The sequence below is a fragment of the Sitodiplosis mosellana genome, unplaced genomic scaffold, assembly GCF_009176505.1.
Source record: "Sitodiplosis mosellana isolate CC-2019 unplaced genomic scaffold, AAFC_SMos_1.0 Smas_scaffold_6226, whole genome shotgun sequence".
Classification (NCBI taxonomy): Eukaryota; Metazoa; Arthropoda; class Insecta; order Diptera; family Cecidomyiidae; genus Sitodiplosis; species Sitodiplosis mosellana.
Window position 1 is genome coordinate 23,217,951 of NW_022601467.1, and position 26,002 is coordinate 23,243,952.

The window sequence follows — 26,002 nt, forward strand, 5'->3', positions numbered from 1 at the left end:
TGAGAAAAAAGATGAAATCTGCTCATTTCACTTAGTAAGTACGGATTTACCCAAATATTCCCATACCAAAATTTCGAGCAAGAGAAACAATTGTTCGTGTTGTAAAAGAAGTCGAAATTGTACGGAAAAACAATGTCACATTCATTTCAATGTGTTAACAATAATTCATTTTCCATTCATATACCTCGTGCTGAATGTGTAAGTCAAAATAACATGTAACCAGTCATATGCGAGTTTACTCCTCCGCTGAGGGCGGTATTCGCAGAAAGCAAAAAGACAAAAAGATATAAATGTGATAAAAACGAACCATTCATGAATACAGAAACTACCAAGAAGATTGTTGGTAATCGTGTGTATGTAATAGAGCTCTTGCTTTTTCCTAAATATTTTCCTATTTGACTCGCATGCATGTACTGGAGCTAGTGCTCTAACTATTTATTTATATGCAACATACTATCCTATCACTGAATAGCTCTTCTTGCTCTTGAGTTTATGTGACACTGTGTGCGCATTCATGTTTTTGAGTGCTTTTTTCACTAGAGCTATTTTAACTGCAGCACAACCTAACGGCCAACGAACGTAGATACGTAACGATATTTCGCTGTACATTTTTGTACAATTATACACATTGGGCTACTAGCGGCTTTGTACTGGTTATGTCAATCGAATTTGGTTTTGTATACCAGAATTTTTATGCTTTCTGGTAATTTTGGTGTGTTCAACTTTGTGCAGCTTTGTCATTGCCGTAAAATTTGATTAGAATCAAACACTTGTTCTCAATCGCATAGTTTCTGTATACAACATGATCCCCATTTTGCATCTTACATCATGAAATACGTAGATGTAGACATTCGTTGAATACATTCAACATTGTGAGAAATTCTTTCACTGAGTACAAGATATAATTTAGCATCAACTTGGCACTTACATTTACATTGATCACTAAATATATAGGAAACAAAGATTTTTCGAATATTTCAATCTTTTTACTTACATAGTGAAATTGTTCTGGTCCTACTCCAGGCATATATGCGGCGGCTGGAAGACCTTCGGCATACGCAGCCGAATTATATATTGAGAGTGGCATTCCGCCAGGTCCCATCAAACTTGCTTGTGCAATTCGCTGGTAATTTAGCATTTGTTCATGTTGACATGAGCAAATTGTTTGTCCTGTTGTTGGATCTGTGAATAAAGGTCGCCCAGAATCGCAACAGCGGTTTGCTGGTGGTGGCCCTGAAGCGGCTGTGTAAAAAAGTATTTTTTTATTTAATGAAAAGAAATTCAAAACAAAGATTTTTGGTTTTTTAGTGGCAAGAAACTTCTAAGCTGATAAAGACAAAGATGCATATGAATATACTAGATGAACACTTAAAATAAATTTGGTAGAAATACTTTACCTGAACAAGGCGATGAACTTCGTGCGCCTGGAGGAATTGTGGTTGTTACTGCCATTGCTACAGAAACAGGTGGTGATGGTGGCGTTGAGGATATAGTATTCTAGAAAAAACGTTTTTTATTTTCAATTAAAAATTGGCACAAAATATTCACTTGGTTGAGACAACTATTTGTTATTTTTATCCCCATAAACTTCAACTAAATTCAACTGAATGTACAATGACAGTAACTCGGTGGTATTTTAGTAAATATTCAATTGCATCAGTTAAAAAATATTCCTTATTTTATAGAGGTGGAATCAATTCAGTTGATGAAGAAAACACAATATTATTCACACAAAAACAATCGACGGTATCGCGATATTTATTGCATCAAAATTAACCAATTTTTCGTTTTCAAGCGCCTGTTTTTTATAATATTCCCACAGCTGCTACGATACAAGCGCAGAGAGCTCGATTCATTAAATAAGAAATCTCCCTAAAAACCTACACAAATTCATTTCAAGTGCATATTTTTTATTCTGGCAAACACACTTAATGTGCATATTTTCCACAGCGCTCAATTGTTTTTAAAGAACTTTTCGAGGTATTATTATTACTTTTATCACTATTATACTAATGAATGTCAGAAGAAACATGGAAAGTACGTATGACTTGATTAAAATTGTACATAAACTATAAGCAATATTTTATTTTTGAATAGGTGAGTAGATTTTATTCACAAAACGATTCTACTCGCAGTTCACCACCAGTTCAAGTTGCTGCACAATAAATTATAACGATTTTCAAAAAGTATATGTAATTACCATAATATTTGAACCGTTTCAGAAAAACATGTTTTTGCTTTGATCCTCTGCTAAACTAATTTAGCCTTAGTTCTTTTGTTCCAGTTGACCGAAATAGCAAATAAATTCACAAAATTGATTTTCTTCTTCTCAAACATACAAACTGAACACTTCGTTCGATTTGAATTGGTTTTTAAATTCTTTCCTCACTCAACTTTTTCCATCCAAAAATATTTTCGTTGATTTTCTTTTAATTTTTTTTTGCCAATCTTTGTAAACAGTTTTATTTCATTTCATGTTATTTCCTTCCATGACTGATTGGCATTGCATTTCTTCTCATTGCTCACAGCAAGTACAATAAATATTACTAAAAACTTTGTAACTAAAAATGCACTGAAAAAATCCACTTAGCATATAGAACACTTTAACTGTCGAAAACACAATTTTTCCTTCAAAACTATGAAACCGTTGATAAATGTTAAATTAATCAAAACATCCAAAAATCCACAACACAAATACGCTCGACATATAACATTTGGTCGATGTCGATGCAGAGCAGAAATGTCTCTGATTTTGATACATACACAGAAAAACGTAAAAACACGAACAGCGACGGTAACGACCAAAATCAAACTGAACGTCTCACAAAATGTTTTCGTGTTTCTTTTCCCTATTAGAAGTCATCATAGACTACACAGAATGTGCACACAAACACGTAGCAGCGTCGAATCAGTGTTGTTGAATCAGTAAACGCAAAAGCAGTCAATTTAGAATCAGTCAACCGCCATACGACGAAAGAATACATAACAACTACATACGCATGCAATGTGTGCGAGAGACTGAGCGTGTAAATGTATTTGTATTTGTATTTGTATTTGTATTGTCAACGGCTACGTTCACGAGCAGTACACGCCATGTACGGTGGTTGCAGCTACGGTGATTTTGTTGCTGTTTTCGTCGTTATTGTTGTTTGGTTTGTTGGTAGATAGCGTAGTGAATGAAGAATCTTTACGGCAGGAAAATTATTGGGAGCCTTCAGGCGGTTGAGAGTAATTTAGCCACAATTCTCAGTATGTCGTGAATTTGATTTTACACAGTTCCAAAACAGCTTTCATCAAATGGATCGACATGTTCAAAACATCGAAGTTGGATTTTCATTCGCCAAATCTTCAGGTCCGTTTTCCTTGTCTTTTTTCCTGCCGCATTCTGAAACCCCAAACGCAATGGTGATGAATTCACAGTGCCATCGACAATGACGATACTAGCAATCATCAAGAGATATCCGCACTACTGCGGTTGTGCTCCAGTCGAAGCAGACACGAAACATAAACAGTCAAATACAATGGCAATCGACATAAAATAGCAGTCAACCCTCCTCTAATTTGTTTTTCTACGCAACCTGGCATTTTTTCGTAATATTATGCCATTGGTGCGTACATCGAACGAAACTCACCATTCGCAGCGAGGATTAGTCATTTTATTCTTCGCTGTGTTTTAACATACATTCATGCTTTAAACAGAGCACTTATTTATTTTTCGGTGTGTTCACAATTACGGTTGCCTTTTCTATTGTTGATTTCAGTGGATGCACGTTAGGGATAATCATTATTACCATAAAAACCGACGAAACCAATTCCAGTATTTTACTCCAGGTAGAATAAGTTGCATCGCGCCATTTTTCATTGAAAATAAAAACAACTGTTCAAGCAAGTAAATCTTAATTTTGAGTCAAATTTTTTGACGCGAATAGATAGCGAGTGATGCACGATTATCGTATTGGCGATCATCGAAAACAGATTAAATTAATGGTGTTTAAACGAGCAACGGAAAAATTCGTAATTAATTCATTCTTTCATTTGATCTAATTTTTCAAGCACGACGCCAGCCATTTTGCTGAGCGAGGCGACGATTCCCTTTTAATGAGAGCAAATCTAAAGTAATATTGCTGCCATAAAATCGACTCAATTAAATCACACAGATGCTGCGACCAGCTTGCACATTGTTTGGCGATGATTAGTGTTGGCTGCGCCCATTAATAGACAGTTTCAACAGAATTTCCCGTATTATTTTCCACGAATAATGCATCCATTTTCAATGAATGATTGAATTAAATTGCATACGAATCCATTCAATTTATGGCATTTATTGTTTATTTATTACAAATGTGTAAATATATTTTACGGTTGCTGCTGTGCTATTGTTCCTCTTAATATCATTATCAAAAGAATGTGCGCTATTTTTATTGCGCCGAAGTTGCATTGGCGCTTCAATAAATTGTTTTCACTCAGTCATTCTCGATAGCTAGCTGCGTTTTTTTCTCTCGTTAAATTGAGAAGCATAAATATTGCACTTCATGCAAAGCCAATTTCCAGGCTGCTTTAGCCTAATCGTTTGAAAACACCCAGCATACATTTCAAGCTGAGGCGAATTTGAATAAAAGGACGGTGAAAGGAAAACCGGGGACCGTCAAAGCAACTTTATTGTGGCAAACAAGATGGGCATGCCAATTTACCTGGCTGCCAACCTAGTGTACATATATTACAATTGATGCTCTCTGTCTCTTTTATCTTTGTTGCGAGAAGGCTCGTTTTTTTCCATTCTACTCTATTAATTCGGCTGCCATTTATAATTTTAGCGCAAACGTTAAATGAACACCAAAGCACAACAACAAGTAAACGGCATTATTAACACAAACGACAAACTACACATATGAACAAATTCTTTTTGGGTTTAATTTAAGGAGCAAATAAGCTCGAACTATTCGTTGTTAAAATAGTTTTGTACATTGTACACACGCACCTAGGCAACGGTACCTATGTATTCATGTATTTGCCGTACTTTTTTCTGTTATGCCGCATTTAATTCGATCTCATAGTTCGTTTGAGGCGTGGTCTCTATAGCTTCTCATGTGAGCCACACAGTTTAGTTGAGTTTACTTTAGTTTCGTTTCGTTTCGTTTCTCTCTCCCTCTCTCTCTCTCTCTTTCTCTCTCTCACACACACGCACACTTTTCTTTTCGAGCAAAATTTATTTGTTATAGTATTTCAAATACAAACACATATTATATATCGGTGAAGTATTTCTTTCTGGTTCTTTTATCGCTGTTGATTTCCCAGTCGATTTGCTATTTCATTCACTATAACTGACGACAAAACCTATGGTATACTCAGCTAATGATTGTTTACATGCTGATTGTTATTTTTTTTTGTATACATCAACCGAAAAGTGTAGTTAACTTTAACGCGTGCGTTTTTGTTTTGCTTCAGCAATTAGATACTAAATGTTTCAATGCTTTTCATGTCATATTCGAGTCTATTTGTTTATTTCGGCTGTGCGGTTGTTTCGTGCGCGCCTAGTCACATAAAACCCGAAACTGATATAAAAGAATAGAATGACTAACGATAATGTCATGAAGAAAAATTAATCCCAAATTATGTTTCCACAGTCAGTCAGTCAGTCATATCAACGTGTCGCCGCTTTTACATTTTTTTATATTTACCTTTGTGTTCTGTTTTAATTTGGATGAACAGATTTGTTGAATAATCTTAATTAAATAATGTGAAGAATGTGATATTAATAACAGTGGATTCAGACGTTTGTTGGAATGGACGCGGCGAATTTATTATCACTAAAGCAATAATATCTCACATGAGAATTACAATTAAACAACAAATTATCGATTAGAATATGATGAGGTGTTCAGAGCTCTTGCTCAAATGTTTAGCTCGATTCCAAAATGACCCAAATTTATTACCCTTGGTTCAACTTATTATTTTGCGAAATCAAAGAATTCTTGGTTTTTGGCAGAAATATTCAAGCCAAATAGGTGGCTTTTTTGTTGAAAATCATTAAACAAAACATAAGCCGGAATATCAAACACACTGTATCTACTTGAATTTAAAAGTCTAAAATTTCTCGGATTGCACAGAAAATCTGCTACGAAATTATTGAAGGAGACACAAAAACGCAAATCCATTTTTTAAAAAATAATACACACAAATAAGAAGAGCTTTCTTTTCTAAAATAAATAAAATGAATCGAGTCCTCACATGCGTTGCATTACTTAAAAGAAGAAAATCAGAGCAGAATCAAATAATATATTGTCTCTTTTCAAACACATTTTGTTGTACTTTTCAAAAACCAGACGGCTCGTTGGCGACTTGCACACAAAACAGTTGCTATTATGGCGTCAAATGTGTTCATACAGATTATATCAATGTATACAAATTTTTGTCTTTCTTTATTTTCACGGTTTAATCGTCTATTTGAACTTTTGATTTAATTAACGATTCCGATGTAGAACATCCATTTCATGGCAAATGAATCAAAATAAACTTTAGTGGTCTTTTTTCATTCTTGGGTGTTTCATTTGAATGCTGGCGAATGGAAACATACTAAATCGAAATGGATGAAAAGTCCCGAAAAAAAGACAGAGGTGAGAGAGAGAGAGAGAGAGAGAGAGAGAGAGAGAGAGAGAGAGAAGGAGAAGGAATTGGAAAAATGAACAATCCAATCCAGGCTACAACACAATGAAAAGCAAGAATAGAAAAACTGAATGTATCGAAAAGCTAACAGAAACTCAATATAAAAATAGAATAACGTGAATAAAAAAAAATAATAATTTCTTTAACTCCTCGTCAAAAGCATGTCAAATACTAATCGGATTACTGAGAGAATTTGAATGGTAACCGAATAATGTCAACGAAAACAACAATAACAATTATAAATGAAAACGTTTCGAAGCAAATTGAAAAAGTATAAGCGAGTACAGTAAAGGTCACAGACGTATATATACAACATGCACATCGACAAGTTTCGGGCGAATTGAAACTGAACAAACTGTCATAGTGTATCGTCACGTTATTCTCGACTGCCTGAATGAGATATCGGCTATCAAAAGGATATTGTCCATATCGAAATACATCCGCGCACAGCTTTTGGCACAGTGTTATGATTGATCTCTGTATTTGCAAAATTCTACGGCAGCCGTTCAGTAATGCATTTTCGTTCAGCATCGAAAATTTCCAATATTTTATTTCATAAATAACATGAACAATAAATTCAATTAAATTACAACAATACCAGCCGTATTTAAACACTACATAAGAAAAATAGAAGCAGCCGTGCGCGCTCACTAAACGTAAATACGCAGGCTCGTTACCCACCTAATAAAGTGTGTTTATATAGTGTGTCAAGCAGGGCTAAATAACTAGTTGACCGAACCAATAACACCAGAAGAACAGAAAAAAAAAACGGCAGAACATCACAAAAATATATAACAAAACATGCAGCACACAACTTATATGTAACAGCAAAAAGAAAACACTATATTAACGAATGTAGTGCATTGATGACAATAATAAATTTGGCTAAATGTGCAACTATAAAGTATAATCTGATTAGGCTTTTTCCGCTTTATATTTTTGTGTGTCGCTTTTTCATCATTCTTGTTGTCTTGCTGTATACCGGGCTCATTTTTGTTTGGTTCTTTGCTCTGGCTTTGTCGTACTACTGCGGCTTTTGTTTCATATGTTATATGTTTTTTCTCTCACTTTTATTCTCTTTTATTTGCTTTTGGGTAGATCAGTAGTGAAAACAGAATTTTTAATACTTTTCCATGGGGTATCCTTCGTTTCTATTTAAGTGATCTCTCTCTCTCTCTCTCTCTCTCTGTGTGTGTGTGTGTGTGTGTGTGAGCATTTGTTCGCCACGTATTGAGTATTGTCATTATTGAAATAGAATTAGATATGCGATAGATAGGCCAACCAACAAAAATAAAAATAAAACCAAGCTGACTGGTAGCAAACGCATTTTGGGATTGTCTAGTTAAAACGTTAAACTGTTTATTTTATGCCTTCTAATCTTTCGAAATCGCTTTGTGCAGTAATAAAAAACATTGCGCTCACTTCCTTTTTATGCTTCCTGAACCATTTGGTGGCGGTTTTTTTTCTTCTTAGATACACATAATTGCTTTACTCAAGCACAAATGATTAATCTTCCCAAAAATGTTCAAATTTTCATAGTTCAAAGCTAAGCAATTGTATTAGTAGAATTATTGCAATAGCTCATTTAGTCGAGCACACTGTTGTTCAGATTCCTGCCTTTTTCCATTTCTTATTTTATTGTTTGGAAACAGTTTGATACGTAAAGAAAAGATGGTGGATGGCAAAAAGGCGATTCATCGGCTTATTCACAAGCGGATCATAATTTGAATTATCCGCTACAAATGAAGAACAGTTGAGACAACGTCGATTGTACTAGTCTGAAAAAATACAAATTAAAAATTATTTTCTCTTAATATTTTCATCAATAAAAATTGAAGAATTCTTTGGTTTCTCGCCATATTTCATTGAGTCCAAACGAAATATATGGAATTGATTTCTACACATACGACCCAAATAGATTTGATGATGGTTAAAGATTCAGATGATGATTTTGTCACTTTTAGCTCCTAAAATAATAGATCAGCAGATGTGTTCACTCGTTTCATACAGAATTCAAATCAAAGCCTATTTACATATGTATTAGAAAAACTAACGCACACATCCAACCACAATAGATTGCACATTTCACGGTTTGTACAACACGTTATATGTTTGACCAACCACTTAACTAGTGTTATTTTTATTAAATAGGATGGCAAACACTCAACAGTCTCTGTCCTCTTGTATTAGCGTATAGCTGCCTTTTTTGATGTTGTTGTTTTTACGTTTATTCCATTTCTTCAAATTATTTTGTCCTCTTTATATACCGCTTCAACCTTTACAACACCACATTCACAGTACGGTTCGCTTCATCTGCTGTTTATTTGAATAAAACTCAACAAATTCGAAATGGCAAAAAAAACGACCAAAAAGAAAAGAAAGGAAAGGAAACGAATGTTAAAGAAGGCTGTCAAACTTCAAATATTTGCAAAGTTTTAAAGCTTGAATGATTTTCAATCGGCCGTAAGAGTGTAATAAATAAATATTAGTCAAACGCATAAACGCATTAAAAGTAAACCTGAGATCTATGAATACATATTTATATATATATATATATATATTTACATTATACGTGACACAACATAAGGAAGAAGAATAAAATACAGAATGAGAATGAATTGAAAAAATGGCATGAAAGTGAGGAATTAAAAATTACAACATATCAATGCTGCTATCAGAAGATTTATACTGCGAATGCATTTTTTTTACATATATGAGTTATCGAACTCATTAGTTTTTGATGATTCGATAAAACTAAATTGTACCGAAAGGCCGCTAGTGCTGGATAATATTAAGTAAATACTATAGTAAAATTAAGTTTTATCTTCATATCTTACAGTGTTTTCTCATAGTTAATAAAAGCTACGCAATAGATTGGACTCAATTACCAATTTCGCGGTGTAGTTTCATAAAATAATTTTAATTTCATCAAATCTCCTCTTTATCAATTGGTTTAAGAACCTCGAATATCGTCAACAAGTGACGGGGTATCAAATTTCGAAGTCAATAAAAAAACAAAGCCCAACAATTCCAACCTTTTCATTCATCACATATCTATAGTTATCGGGCATACCAAATATAAAGCAGCGAAATCCCATGACAAACAAATAGAAAATAAAAATCCAAAAGTATGTCGGTTGGATGCGTTTGATGTGTTTTTCGTTAGTGTTGTGCCGAAAGATACACATCGATTCCGAAATGGAGATAACTGCTTCTTGAACCGAGCATAATTTGAATTAAGTTATTGGTTTCACTGATTCGATTCAATGTGTGTCCTGATTTAATCTGATATAGCCATTCATTTTGATATCAATGAAAATAGTTTCAACTGCCACTAAAAGATAATATTCAACTTGACTTGAATTCCTAATTTTCTTATAAAACTTTTTGGATTAAACCTCTGTTCGACGAAAAACAAATTCTCGAATAATTCAAGAACGATTTTTACCGAAGTGGATAAAATCATTTGGGTCAAAAAGGAAAAGAAGTTTCTTTTGTGACAAAAAATCTTTTTCAAGGGCGTAGTGTAAATATTGCACATTGCCTTAGAAAGCCAACAGAATATGAATATTTTGTATTCACCGGTGTTGTTTAGTAAAGATTATTTGCAGTTTACGACAATATCTTCCAGAAAAATTGAATTTATGGTATAATTTTTATTTAGAGAGAAAATTGTTCAGCTCATTTGTTTATTTTTTATCCACAACTGCATTTTTCTTCATCAAACTTTAAACTCTGCTTTGGCTTCACATTTATAGCAGCCGAAAAAAAAAATTAAAAACCTGAACGGCCATTCATTTATTTGAAGATATGTGGGGTTTTATTCGACATATTTTACACATATCAAACTAACACATGTGTGCACACAATGTGGACAATTGTTATTATTCACTTGATTTATCTATAGTGAAGCATTACGAATGCGATATTAGATTGGATGACACTATTCGCCACTTGGGCTACCAATAAATGTAGCATTTATAACAATGACTCTCCGAAGAAAATGTCAAAATAGGACAACGCAAACAAGATGAATCAATAAAATCAAGAAGTTATCGGATTCTCATTATTATATACATCAATATATTATATCTTCGATTTTGTTGTGTAAATTATGATACCAAAAATAGTGTTTATTTAATAGTCATATAGTAGTCGGTGGCTCAAAGAAGTGCACACCTTTCTCTCTGAACATCGTCCAAATAAAATCATACACAAATTCTCGAGTATTAGGCCATAAAATAATGGGATATTTTCTGGTATGTTTATGGCCAACCATTGGAAAACGATCAAAAGTATAATACCATTGTTTTGATTATGATTTCCTCCTTTACGTTACACGATACAATGGTCAAAAAGCGCATAAAGAAGATATCTTATGACCAAAAACACACATCAATAATCCAAAATTATTATCGAGTTTTGGACACACACAATAATGTGGCAGCCTGTAGCAGCTTCTATTACTCATTCAGAAATTGAGGTAAACGGTGAAAGAGATGTAAATGAATATGTGGAAGCGTCCGGTGCCACCTCTATGGTAATGCTGAGAGATATGATACATAAATCTGAGTTTAGGGTAATATCAAGAACACTGAACAGTAGTAGTATTAAAATGATGTTGCATGTATAACACTAATTCTTTCGAAATATTATTTTCATAAGTGCACCTCTAATTCTTAAAGAAACCCGAATTTGTAATTGGTCTACGTGTATCAGGAGTCAGACGCACAAGCCAAGTTAACATTCACTATTTTTTTTATTGCACTCAAATAATATTGCTAAAATGTAAATTCTTGAAAACACTACAAAAATTGTGTGAAAAACGAAATTGGGACTTATTCTCTTTTTTTACCATTATAAACAAATAAAATCAAAACCAATTATAAGACAATTTTTTTTTCTTTTTTTTCTGTATCTGTAGAATAAATTTACTGTTACTATAATTGTTCATAGGTATAAAGAAAATTGAATGAAATAAACTTGTATTTATAACACAAAATATTTAAATAAAATTAGACCTGAGATATGTGCGATATAGTGAAAGAATTGGTGTCTTGTAATACGGTACGGTTTTTTTCTAATAAATTATTATCAACATGTATCTACAATTTCTTCATTTGAATAACATTTTAAACCGATTATTCTTAAAAATTCGGGAATGGAGAAGTTACATATTTTTTTAGCTGTGGCCTTTAATTTTTGACTAAATTAAAAAATTTACTGGCCTTACAATAGTAGAAGTCTTAAAAAAACCGATAACGCATGAATAGAGTTATATTCTTGTGTGATAGCGGTGGAGACGTAGATGGAGATATAAACAATAATTTCGAATCAATTGTATTAAATACAAATAATCCCAATACGTCTACACAAAGACATAATATGTTTAAAATTTATTAATGTAAACAACTGGCAGCAGATCATGGCGAATGAGAAGTAGCAACAGTGTAAAGTAATTTAGAGATGAAGAAGCGACGCCAAGAATGCGTATGCGTTCCAAATTCTTGTCTATACATGAAATCAAACAACGGCAAATTCGGTTGCTCTGTCCATTTGACAGCAAAATGAAAGAAAAATATAAATAAATGGGTGCTGGGTTAGCTGCTTCTGTTGCCGAACCGATTATACTTTATCTGTCTGTTGCTCAATTTTATGAGATGTATCGTGTGGTGTTAATACCAACAAAAGAGAAAAATTAATATATTGGGCAACGTTTAATAGTGTTTCGTTACACCTTTTCAAAAAAAAATCATTTTTTCAATATTGCTTGAACGTGGCTCAACTAATTTTAAAAATTATTTATTATATTTATTTTGTTACCATAGTCTTCTTCACAGTTTAACATTTTAACATTTAGATAGATGCTAATAGCTTGATTCCATTTTACTTTTGTTAGCTGCTGGTTTTTGCTTTGGCGATAATTCCGGTTTTTATTTCTTCAAGTCGTGTGTGTGTGTGACGCGTGCAACCGTGTCGAATGAATGCTGCTTACCTACCGACGAAACACTGATACATCAATTAAGAAGTAATAAAGAAACCACTACAAACGTGAAGTAGAGCAAAAGTCGCGACAAATCCCCATTTTCGACAATGTTTCTTAATTAATTACGATGTAGTTGCAATGTAATTAAAATGCGTATCGAAGAGAACTTATGGGCGATAGAAGGAAATTGATTTTCAAACATTTTCAATTTTTAGAAAAATCAATCCAATTAAACGTAGAAATGACAGGATTATTAGAACAATTTGCCAGTTTCATAGAGAAAATGATAAAACTGTAACGACACAAGTAGGTTTCATTTGATTGGTAGTCTTGTTTCACTCTAGATATCCATACATCTTTTACTTCCTCTGTCGTTGGGCATTTTAAGACGCACACTTGGATGATCTTAAACAAATCAAACAGAACATACACTGTGAACTCGTTTCGGCTCAACCGTTTTTTGTTGTTTTTTTGTTTTCATTTCAAGCTGCTTCAAATTTAGAGTAGCTGATTAAGATTATTATTAATTTATTTTCTTGCAAACGCATAAATCATCCACTAAAACTCAAACTCAATACAGAAAAAAAAATGTGTTGAGTCTTATATGAGTAGTTTGGAGCGAAAATGTAATACAGAAAAGTTGCGCGGAAAAATTTCGATGATGAACGAGCGGAAAAGGGATAGCTATATAGTAAACTATAGTGAACTAGCTATCTCTTTTCATTTGACATTTTTCCACGCAACTTTTCTATATTACATTTTCGCTCCGACAACGACATTATTCTAGTGAATTATAAGAGTGGCACACAAATGAAAAACGTTTCAGTTTTCATAAAACTTCTGTATATCGATTGATTCTCACTGAGTTTACACAATTTTCTTTCTTCGTTTTTTCATGTAAAATTCTTTTTCTCCTTTTTTTTCATGGCATTTCTGAATTTATTGTGATTTTTTTTTTTTTTTTTTCGATTTGAAAATTCGTTCGGAAATATATATATTTCTATTCTTTATTTTGATGTTGAGCTCGTTCTTGCACTCGTCTTCCCTGCAGAATATACATATTCAGATACATATAACATACACCGAAGCTAGGGAAACAATGAAGCAAGAAAAAAATGATTCGTTAATGTAGACGTGTATGTTAGACGTCTTTGATTCTCTTTTTACTCCCATCGTTGTCTATATTTTGCATATTGATTTATTTCCAGTTTAAAAAAAAACAGATGGATTTATCTAAATCCAAACGCATTACGTTTATTCATGGTAGCTAAATTAGAAAAAAATTGAATCCAAACAAATGTATAGCACCAGCACGCAAATGATTCAATGTTCGGTTTTGTAGGTTGGACATGTTATACGGTTAACTGCTTTTCCCTTCTCATTCTTTTTTCGCTGTCGTCGTTGTTGTTATCTTAGTTATTATTGCTGACAATGGCTGTACTGTGATGAATTTTTACACACTTTTTCGTGATGACTACCTACGGCTAATGGAAATCACATCAACATTTATGTTTCGGTAGGAACATTCACGCATTCAACTATATCGTGACGATATTTAACTTGTTTCAAATGAAAAAAAAATTCGTTTAAACCACATTTTATGCTAGCTTTATTCTTTTGGTATTATTGGTAAGCTATTCAAATGGACAACATATATATAAATGATCCGATGGGTCTTTTCTGCAATATTTGATATTTGTTGTGAGAGCTGGAAATCAAAACACAACATTTGTATTTTGTAATCAAATGAGAACTAGATTAAATACATTAATGCTAGGGAAAGTGCCAACATCCCATTTTTTTTTCTATTTCATCCATGTGATCTAAATAGGAGAATCTCGTATAGTTGGCATTGAAGGGAAGATACTATGAGTCATAAATCAATTTATCGATTTTCAATGCGGAGATTTGTTTATAGATTTTCTCGCTTCACCTTAGATCCCTCCTACTGATCTACTAAAGAACGTTTTCTATATGCCAAGATAAATAAACATAAAATCACATTCATCTGGGTGAAAAATGACTTTGTGAAAAATAATGTTCATGGCAAAATGGAATAAAATGAATGAAGATAGGATAATTCGCGTATGCTGTTATAGTAAACGGCTGGTGCTCATTGTACCCTCATCATTGCACAGTAGCAGTAGCAGCAATAAAAGAGCCAGCAATAAAAACGTTGTTAAAAGGACCACAGTCAATGCATTATTGTGCCAAAGTGAGGTCTGTGTATCAAATATGTGGAAAATATAATGCATTGGGCCTGTGGCTATTTGGTAAACATATATTTCGGTATCAACCGTCTGCCTCTGTTTAACTCTTGCAACGTATATAAATTGGCCTTAGATTGAATGTGTAAAGAAACAAAATCAATCACGTTATTATAACAATTGTGAAATGAATAGGAAATGATTAAAATGAATTTTGCTAAAGATACTCATGAAAAAAATGTTTATCTTATTTATATATGGATGAGCTACATGAAAATAGAAGGTATACATTTCGTGTAACCTGAAAACTGTAGAAATCAACGAAAATTTCATCAAAATATCGTTGTGTATGATGCTCAATTTTAACGAAAGAATCATGAATGAAAATTTCGCTTACTCAATTATCTCAATTTTCACCGATTACGAACACCTAACAATTCCTTTGAACTCCAAGAAATGAAAAAAACATGAACAATTTTTCGTTCATATATTGAACATTTGAAAATTCCAACTGTGCGATAATCGTGATACTGTAATGTTTACAGCCTTGTATTTACTTTTATTTTGAATGCTGATTTTGATATTCTCAGCAGAATACTTAATTGAATTACTTCAAAGCTTCCTTCTTCTTTTTTCCCCAACAGATCTGGCATATGATCATAAATCATAGCACTTAAAATGGGCACTGTCATCATTCTTTTTGTAAACTCATATTGGTATCTATGCATTTATTTAAGATACAGTTCTTTTTTCTGTTTACAGACATATGAGTCATTCAACATGAAAAGTACGGAGTTCTCCGATGACGTGTTCAAAACCCGCCAAGAACGCGATGAGTTAAATATTTGTGATTTATTTTGTAAACATTGTTTATAAGTGTATATACTATACATATTTTTTGTTGACAGTACGCAATTTTGTTATTGTTTAGAAAACATTCTGTATATTGAGATGAATTTTTCTCGCCATCAGACTACGAAATGTCATCATTTTCTAAATTCCATTTTTTCATAAAATATATCCTCTTGTGTCGAATCACTGTATCAACTCAAATGTCTCGTTTTCCAGAAAGTGAATTTCTTAAGAAATCACATCCAAACAGCTAATTTTTGGTTCCATCATTGGTGAATTTTTGCCTATTCCAATTGGGTATACGATTTTTTAAAAATTTGTATCTGATTTTCATTTAGCTGTTATCGTTTTCTGTTTCGCCTTTTTCAAGAATTAAAATCAATGCACGTATCAGCACGCATTTGAGCAACACATTCACCTTTATCGGGTTTAAACATGAAATGAATACGGTATTTAGTATATACATTGTCATTGTGGATAAAATATATGGACAGAAAAGCAGCCGCAACGGAAATCAAACGGAAGGAAAAAAAACACAACAAAACATATGGAATTAGTCGTGATTACGACATTGTAGTCGCGTCTGCACCTCAAAGACAGTTTTGTTTGCTTTGTGTCTCTGGCGCATGTTATTTGATTTGAGTATATTTACAACACTGCAACAAAAGACGAACCAACCAAATGTATCATATTCAAAACAAATCATTGTACATTTTCCAATTAAACTTCGAATTCAGTATTTCGTGACAGAGTTTGCAGCCGGCATTTTTAACCAAACAAGTTGAAAAGCATATTATAAATTAACTTGGTGAATGTAATTGATATAATGCAATATGTTCTTCATCAATGAAGCATCGATAACCGAATGCCTACACTAGTCTGGTGCCAGACAGTTTTTCTGGCAACGAATAGAGAATATTAATAAGGTGTTATATTCAGAAATGTGTAATTACTTGAATTACGGGAATTTGTGCCCAATTTACACGGAACTCGACTTCAATATTCAATTCCGTATATCGCATAGAAATTTAATTTAATTACTATTCCTACATATGCGACGCCATCGATTGAAAATAGTATTAATTTCTTTCTAATTTGCATTTATTTATCACAATTCGTTAGTTGTGTTCTGAAGTTTTACGGGCCAATACAGCATCTATCCATTTTATTGAAGTGTTAATTGGAATCGTGTCTAAATAAACATGCACATTTGTTCCCATCGACAATTTCAATTAATATTATGCGTCAAAGTAGATGACGACAAGAGAAAAACAAACACATTCATTATCAAGTTTAGTGGTCGAAAAACTTTGTGTGCGTTATTAAATCATGCAAAAATGGAAAATACATCATTTTTTGCGGCAACAAATATTGCAACATTGGCCACTAAAAGATCGTAGTTATGCATTATACGGTATTGGTTGTTTATTGTTTGATTCTTAGCTCTGTGTCATATGTATTGATAGTTTGCGTATAAATCGTTAATGCCAATCAATGACTAAATCATTTGGCGATGGTCCAAAACCTATAAATCGTTTCCACTTCCTTTTTCATTGATATAAGCATTTATAATCAATATTGCCCAATAATGATTACATCTTCTGATAAAAGGTATAGTGCTAAGTATTTTAAGATTAGTCTTCGATTCGATTTTCCCTCTATTATTTGTATACAGGATGACTGTGATCAATGAGCATAGAACAATAAAAGAAGCTAATTAACTGGAAAATGTTTGAATGTCAGTTCTTTTCGCTGTGTTCCTTTTGAATTGAGTTTTTTTTTCGAACAATAAGCCTGCAAATGGAAATGCACACATACATTTCGCTTGGTCGATTAATAAAAACACATAAAATCCGAAAATACCGAAAAAAGTCAAAAAAGAGAGAAAAAGCAGATTGTAAGTCTGTCCGCAATTATGGTAACGTGTTAACTCGAAGAAATATTATTTCGAATCACCAAGCGAGCAAACGTTGGTATTTTTATTTCTTTCGTGCCTTTTTTTTCTTTGTTATTCTCTATTCTTTGAGTTACTCGGCCTGTGGTTCACTCGGAGAAGCAATAAAACGGAACGAATAAAATAAAAAAAGTAAACACATTTTTCTGCGGTTGGTTTTTTTTCTTCTCTTTTGACTACTTTTTCTGCTTAATTCGTGAAACGGAAAAAGTCACACATTTTATTTTTTCTTCATGTCTTTTATGTAAGGGTCTTACTTAGTCAATATATTATGCCCTATGCATGTGTATGTGAAAGTGTATAAGTGTGCGTATATGTTTTTGTGTAAGTTGCACATAAAATTCTTACTGAAGAAATAGCGGGCGCGAATGTACGGTGTGTATGATATTCATATGATAACGATCTAAAGAAATTTAAATGGACACCGTTTAAAATATTCAAAACACTTCCGAAGCAACTTAAAGAAATCAACAATATATTAACATAGTTTCGAGTGGCTTTGTTGTTATTGCTGCTCCTATTGCCGCTTCTTCTCGGTTTTGGTGCCACATTATACTTTTTTATCGATTTCGTGCAGTCTTTTCGCCGATTTTGTATCTCTTTTTATGCTTCGTTTGTCTTGATTGAAAAATATTTGTACCATCTGCCTTCAATGAATGAAAATTGATCACAAAGGATGACTAAAACGAATGAACCAACAAACGATTGATGAATGCATTGCAGCGGTTCGATAGTTCCCGTAGACTGTTTAGATTACACTGTTCTAGAAGGAAATATGCTAAAAATCTTGATTGAAAAATTGCCAGTGACCCACACAAAATGCATGCTTAATAAAAATTCACGGTCAGAATGGACTGGATGCCAATACGAACTGAACCGTTCTGTCCTCTTTGGCATCAATACAAAATTATTCAAGATAGTGCTACCAAATACTAATGAAATTTTTCCAAAGAACAAAATTTAAAGATACTGAGATGCTACCATTAATACCGAACAATTATAAAACCAGCAATTATGAAAATCGAGGCATGTAATGGTCTGACATGAGAAATTTTATAAAACAAAGCAAAACAAAACAAAACAACAAGGAAAAATGTATACGTGTTTATTAATTCAAAATCAAATGTCGGAATTATAATTACAGCAACATATGTAAATATGTAATTCGAACAATAAAATGAGATTGAAGAATTTAATAAGCAGAATGACGGTTGCTTGAAAAAAGATATTCGAGTTTCAAATCGAGTTGATTCTTTTAATTGTTTCTGCTTTTTGTGCTTTCTGATTCCGCTATTGTTTTAACTGAAACTTTAGTGGAAAAAAGAGAAGAAAGACTGAATTTACATATAAACAATGTTAATTAATATTGGCGATGTTGGTTTTCTATCTGTTTTACACCTTTGGTGACTTCTTTGTTCGCCTGAAATGCAATGGTTTGTGTGGATATTGAAATGGACAGACAAAGAATAATAACAGGAATTGAATGGCCAAAACACAATACGTTTTGCAATATGGACAATCGTTTGTATACACTAAAGAAGACGAGAATAAAGTGAACACTTTATTTCCGCGCATTGCACCAGTCCGTAAAAAGTGTGTAATTTCATATTTATTCCAGTGCTATCCGTCCATACATAATTATTGGTTCTTTTTCACGTGTCTTGGTGTTTTCGTCCTGTTCGCTTACGCTAGCTACTATATTCGTTTCATTCATTCTGCTTTTGGTGCCAATGAAATGATGAGATATGTTATTAGCATTTAATCGTCGAAAAATTGAAAAATAGCTTGAATACAGTGTTTGTTCCATAAAACAATTTAATTTTCTTCAATTCAAATAGATTTCATTTTTCGTTAATATATGAATACATAACGCATCAACAAGTTTCTCGTACACAAAAATTGTGGGTTGTGTAATTTCTTCTTTTATATCATCTATGTTTATCACATTAATTCGTTTAGAATTGATGGAATGAGAAAACATAGCGAATTGATACAAAATTTCTCTAGTGATTTTGTTGGAATTTCAAGAGATATGTTTTAGTAAGTAGTACACGTCGAAATTGGAGAAAGTGAAGATTATTTTTTTCCGAAAAATGCCAAAGAATTTGTATATTTAGATATTGGATATTCTCTATTTAACCGTTTTCTTCATAGTGAAACGCTCACTTTGATTCGATATTTCACTCTAATGATAAGTGTTATTTATTAATTATTCCAATTTTGTTTGTTTGTTCATTTTTTGTTATAGCGTTTCGACTAATTTAATTAAAATTATATCGGCATTGGAAATATACCATCATCATAGTTAGCACATTTTGCATTTTAGTTAAAAATCGATTAACACAACCATTATAAGCCGTTAAATGTGATTGGAGTTTTTATGATGCTGACGGTTTTGTTTATTTTAAGCATCAAACATACGTTAATCAGAGCCCGTAAGCCAGAAAGCAGTACTCAAAATTCAAACCCATAAATAGCTCGATAGGTATATTAGATAGGCTAAGCACAAGTATGTCACTTCCCAACATTCTTTCTGCGTTCATTAAATGTTGTTTTCATGAAAAAAAGTAGCAATATTTAAATTCAATCAAAATACTATATTTGTGTTTAACTCTCGTAGAGTCACCCATTTTAAAACCTTTGAACGTTCATCTCTGGTCTGGGCCGGGCCCCTATATATTTACATGCATTTGTATGGGAATAAGTGACGCATACCATCTCATTTTTCACGAGACTGATAAAAGATAAGTGATATTTGTCTTCAGCAAAGTTGTAAAGCAGGTCAAGTTCTACACCAGCTCCCTTACATCGTGTCTAATGAAAATTGGTGCCTAATTTGAAAATTAGACACGATGTAAGGGAGCTGGTGTCTAATTTGACAAATGCTTGAGTCAATATGGAAAAAACATTTGCTGTGAAAAACATATGTTGGAATTTGGCACTTTCAAACATTTTGCTACGTAAAAATCAACTCAGTTTTCTCTGTGTACCATTGCAATATTTCTACCAATACCATTTTGTGACATAGTAATATTGCAAAGCAGAGCATATATAATACATACAAAATCACTACTTTCGCCAATAGTAGTGGTTGTAATTTGACAGATTACCATTGGTGTATGTCAATCGTACTGTTTCCATTTTGAGTGAGTACTACTTGACCTGCTTTACAATTTTGCTGAAGACAGATATCTTTTGTCTCTTCACACACAATAAGAATTTATGACAAATGGTTAAACGTCACCGCAAACCGAGATAAACAATACATTTAATGGTATTGACATATACAAATGCGATAGAATTCATCGCAAAAGTAGATGTCAGCACCATTAAATACCTTGTTGTCCAGACCCAGTTCTAGTTAACACTTTGTCTGTCCCTGACGCCCGTGGCGACTTTGAAATACAAATAAAACTAACAAAAACCAGAAAAAATTGAAATTAGTACCGTGCGAAATCTTGAATCTTTAGCTATACACCAGTGAAATTTTATATACGTATATGTGTAAGCATGTTTGAGATATTACCTCCCACACACACATGTGCGTTGCCTGCCCCCCGAGCATACATTACGTATTTTTCATGGAAACTGGACCATGATAAGAGATGGCGACTTGGTGTCTTCGGCGAAGTTGTAGTACTGAAGGTCTTTTACAACTTTACCGAAGACAGATATCTCTTATCTCTTATCAGTTACGCGCAATACGTGAAAAACCGCGAAAAACGCGAAAAGGCAAATGCCTTCGCATTTTTCACGGAACTGACAACAGATAAGTGACTTCTGTCTTCGGCAAAGTTGTAGAGCAGTTTTATTACTACAATATTTCCAAAGACACCATTTCGTTATCTCTTATCAGTTGCGCGAAAAATGATAAGAAAAAATTCGCGTTTTTCACGGTTTTTCGCGTAACTGATAAGAGATAACGAATTGATATCTTCGGCAAAGTTGTAGTACTTGGCCTGCCATATAACTTTGCTGAAGACATATATTACTTATCTCATATCATTCCCGCGTTTTTGCGTATTTCGCGAGTTGAGTACTACAACTTTGCTGAAGATACCAAATCGTTATCTCTTATCACAGTCCTATTTTCATACAAGAGGAAAAGGAATATGTTTCAAAATCAAGGGACAATCAAAGTGTTAACAGGGTAAGTACATGTGGTCTAACCTCGTTTTCATTTGGTAGATATGTGAATAATGACGCAAGGAAGAATCCCAATCCATTTGAATGAAGGAGTAAATAATTTTTGTAGATCAAAAGCGAACTCTAAATGTTTCATGAAGCTTGATAATTATTTAAAAATGAAGGCGAGATTTATGATTGATTTACGGTTTAGCAAATATGGTTCATATGAATGAACGTATGGTAAGTCGTTTGATGAACCGAAATAAGCACAGAACAAGAAAGTGATTTCACGAATGAACGATTTCATTCTTAGTTCCAATATCTTAGCTAAATATAATCTTAAGCCAAATATAATATTCAACAAAAATAGATATTGTCTAGGGGTTTCACGCAAAATCAAAGGCCGAAGATTTTACTAAAAAGCTGGAAATAAAACCATTTTATGTGTAAACTTTAGATTTTGCTTCTTTTTATTCATAAACTTGAATTTTTTAGAATTTTTTAATCTAAAAATTCTGGAAGTGGGTTTTGGTGGATCCTCAGGATTGTTCAAAACCGCTCCTGGTTCTGGAAGTGGATCCTCAGGATGGACCAGAGCATTGTCAAACCCAGTCTGATCCATCCTGAAGATCCACCAAAACCCACTTTCAGAACCGGGAGCAGTTTTGAACGATCCTGAGGATCCACCACAACCCACTTCCAGAACATAATTTTCAAGGTGAATGTTGGAATATTTCAAAATAATACGGATTTTGGTGAATCCCAGAGAATGTGAGAGAAATATTGAAGTTTTAGATGAATTTTAAGTTGCGTGAAACCCCTAGGATATTGTGTACAATTTGTACAAAACCAAATACTCAGCCAGTTATTGGCGGTGTTAAATAAAATGAAAATGAAAATATTTCGAGTGAAAAACATGCAATATGATGCACACAACTTCCAATTGCTGTTCATGACTCATAATATCAAATCACTATACAATATGGTATTGGCAGAGCGAACATTCGAAAATTGCCCCAAATAAATCTAAGCCCCAAAATGATTGCTTCAACCGACATGGTCATCTCATAAACGAGGAAACAAGCGCCACAAATATATTCATAATTAAAAAATATGTTGAAACAGTGATAGACAGCCGGAAATCACGTCGCACAAAATATTATTACAAGAAGTGAAGGTATACATTTGTAACATTCCTCAAACGTTCCAAAAGACATTAAATTGCTTAAACAATACATTCATAGCACGAACTTTCCCACAAAGTCAAAAGCATTTCTTTTTGTTCAATACTCCCAAAAAAATGTATGGTATCGAAACGAAATTTTCAATAAGATTTTTTTTTGCACTAAAATTCATTCTGAATTTGCAAGTAAATACAGTTCCCAATCACTTCACAAAATTAGTGGTGATTTTGATTACAGTGTAATAAAATCGACTAACAGTCAGAAGAGTATCGTACAGTGATCAAATGTTTCAACATGCACTTTGAAGTAACTAACGTTTATGTTTCATTTTTGAATAACAGAAAAGTCGTGATACGCTTCTTATAAATAATATAGAAAAAAAGAAATTGGATGTTGAATGTTTGCCTCAATTGTGTGCTATTATTAGGATTTTGTTATCTGACATGAAGCTTATGATTTGTTCCATAGCAAACTGATATATCATAATTAATGATAATAATACTAATACTGTCATCATTTCTCATAAAAATTACTTTTGCTCTATGTGTGACTTGTATTAGTAATTTATCACCACTACTATCACTACTATTGGCGAGAATAGTGTTTTTGTATAGATGGTATCGGCTCTGCTGTGTGATGTTACTACCAATACTACTTTGTGACATAGTGAAAGCAAATGCAATGCATTCAAAATCACTATGCTCACCAATAGTAGTGGTGGTAATTTGACAAATTACCAATAGAAGCTGTACAAATCGTAAAATCCCTTTTCGTTAAATTTAATAGCATTCAAAAGAAGAAGTGAAGTTCTGGTAATTGTCTTGTAAGTGATAATGAGTTGGTGTGTTCATCGAAGTTTCAGTATTTGAACCATTCTATAAATCGCATTTCTCATGGTATATTTATGTTGGAAAAACGATTCAAATTACGTCTTTATGCGCTTTGCCGAAAACACTACTGTATTCCCATTTTTATTCTGAACAACGCAAATATATTGCTCGAGAGAACAAAATCAATCAATTTATTTCGCCTCACCTTTCCTTTACGACGCTATTTAATTAAAATTCTTTTCCTGTGTTTCCGAGAACAGTTTTTTCTCTGATCACAAACTCACGGAAAATTGTTGATGTGTAAGCAGCATAATAAATGAAGAGAGAGTGCAAGTACGGAATAAAATCGAGCGGTACCAGTCTCTAATAATTTGATTTGATCATGAAATTGTCACAATATAATTTTTTAACAAAAATACACATAGAGAATGATGGTGCGTCGTTGGTGGCCCCGATGGAGACATTTTGAAATTAATAAAGTGTGTAAATTCGTTCGATATGATCTTGGTTCGTTTATCCAAACATTACAAAGTGTACAAACAATGTGTTTGGGCAACGACAAAAAATGTATCCGTTCACCAACCGGCATGTTAATGTTGTTATTTGTGCGCAATACAATTAACGCGATATTTTCGATTACCAAAAAGTGGAAAGAAAATGTGTGAAACAGCTCTACTCATGTTAACAGCTTGACTGGTGTGATTGGTTCTGTTTCAAAACCGATATTGAATTTGCATCACAGACAAATATTTATTACATTACAGTTGACTGGACAGAATATTCTCTGGAATTGTCGCGCAAAAATGAAATTTTGTAAACTTTGTTGATATGCAATCTAACAAGTAAATTTGCAATGAATATCATATTTATACCGCGGTTTATTTTTTTCTATCTTTTTCTGCCCAAAAAACGCCACTTAGCGTAACATTAAAATGCTAATATGTACAAAACGAGCATAGAACAATATCGACCAGAAAATGGACATATAGTACATACAATATCGACTGTCAATTTTGTCAGTTCCAAATGGGGAGAAATTCTTTGGACTTTGATTTTTTGTCTGCATATCCCCAGACTTGTGACTTCATACGAAACACTAATCACATCAAGTAGTTCCAAATATTCCTCGAATGTTACATTTACGAGGAAGGTTTTAATATCGACTCATGACAGTGTTGAAATTTTTATTATAAATAGATATGAATCCCAATGGTGAGTGTCATTTGTGGGAACATTAATGTATGTGTGATAAATATATGAAACAGCCGGAACAGCAAACATGTTTTTACAACGATCTAGATAAAATAACCACGTAATTACGTGTTAAATGCTGTACCAATGTGTGGTAATGGTTATTCTATTACTCGATAATTAAACTAAATCATTTTAATTGACTTTTGTATAGGAGCGTTCATCGCTTGCATTTCTTTTTCAAAACGTGTGTACCTGATGCTTAAATTGCCATAATAAATATGCGACCGGAAAAATAGCGATAATATTTCACACAAAAATTCATTAATCTGCTTTGAGATGCATTTTTGTGTACGTACTACGTATTATCGTTACATAATGATGTCACTGTGAACTTCAACACGGGGCAAAAGTCTGCATTTTCTATTCTCGCGTGCATTTTCAACTGCATTCAATTATTTGGGAAATCTGCACAATATTTATCAACACATTTTAACACAAGCTCTAATTCAGGGCCCGTCCCAAATACCGGAGCCAAGAGCCTCTGAGAATCGAAGATTTCGAGAAAATATTATTCAAAAATTGTTTCAAGGGCATGTTTTCCAACGGATCTAATAATTTAAAATGTGCACCGAGTATATGAAGAGCACATTTAAGTTTTGTTGAAACAGCAATCAAACGCATTTTGAATCTATGAGAATAATATGAATAAAGCATATACAAATCAATATATTGCATGTTTGACTTTCATTCGAATGGGTGTTATTCTAAAATTTGGTTCCCTAAAAATTGTCTACACACAATGTCTGTCAAATAATATTAAAGCATTTATTTCCTTCAAGATAAGGACTTGGTTCATTCATGTTGCTTATAGACTCTGTATACCAATGATTCCACTTCAATACTAATCACACAAATATGTAGTATACATAATTCGCATCAGTACCGCACATTTTGCAAATTACATATTGGTTTTGATAAGTATAAATACACTAGCAAATAACAAA

The 26,002-nt window shown here is 33.0% G+C and overlaps 1 protein-coding gene across 2 annotated transcripts in view; it reads right to left on the bottom strand.

Annotated features, from left to right (window-relative positions):
- The window catches only part of LOC129578449 (homeobox protein araucan), a 41,627-nt gene that overhangs the window by 10,562 nt on the left and 5,063 nt on the right, over positions 1-26,002 (bottom strand). The window contains exons 1-3 of one of the 2 annotated variants that reach the window (XM_055467074.1): positions 2,201-4,049; positions 1,398-1,497; positions 995-1,242 (exon numbers count right to left, since the gene is read on the bottom strand). In XM_055467074.1, the coding sequence (XP_055323049.1) occupies positions 995-1,242; positions 1,398-1,497; positions 2,201-2,203 (351 nt within the window). In that variant the 5' untranslated portion in view covers positions 2,204-4,049. Of the gene's footprint in view, positions 1-994; positions 1,243-1,397; positions 1,498-2,200; positions 4,050-26,002 lie in introns of those variants that run through there. The other variant, XM_055467073.1, reaches the window with a different exon arrangement.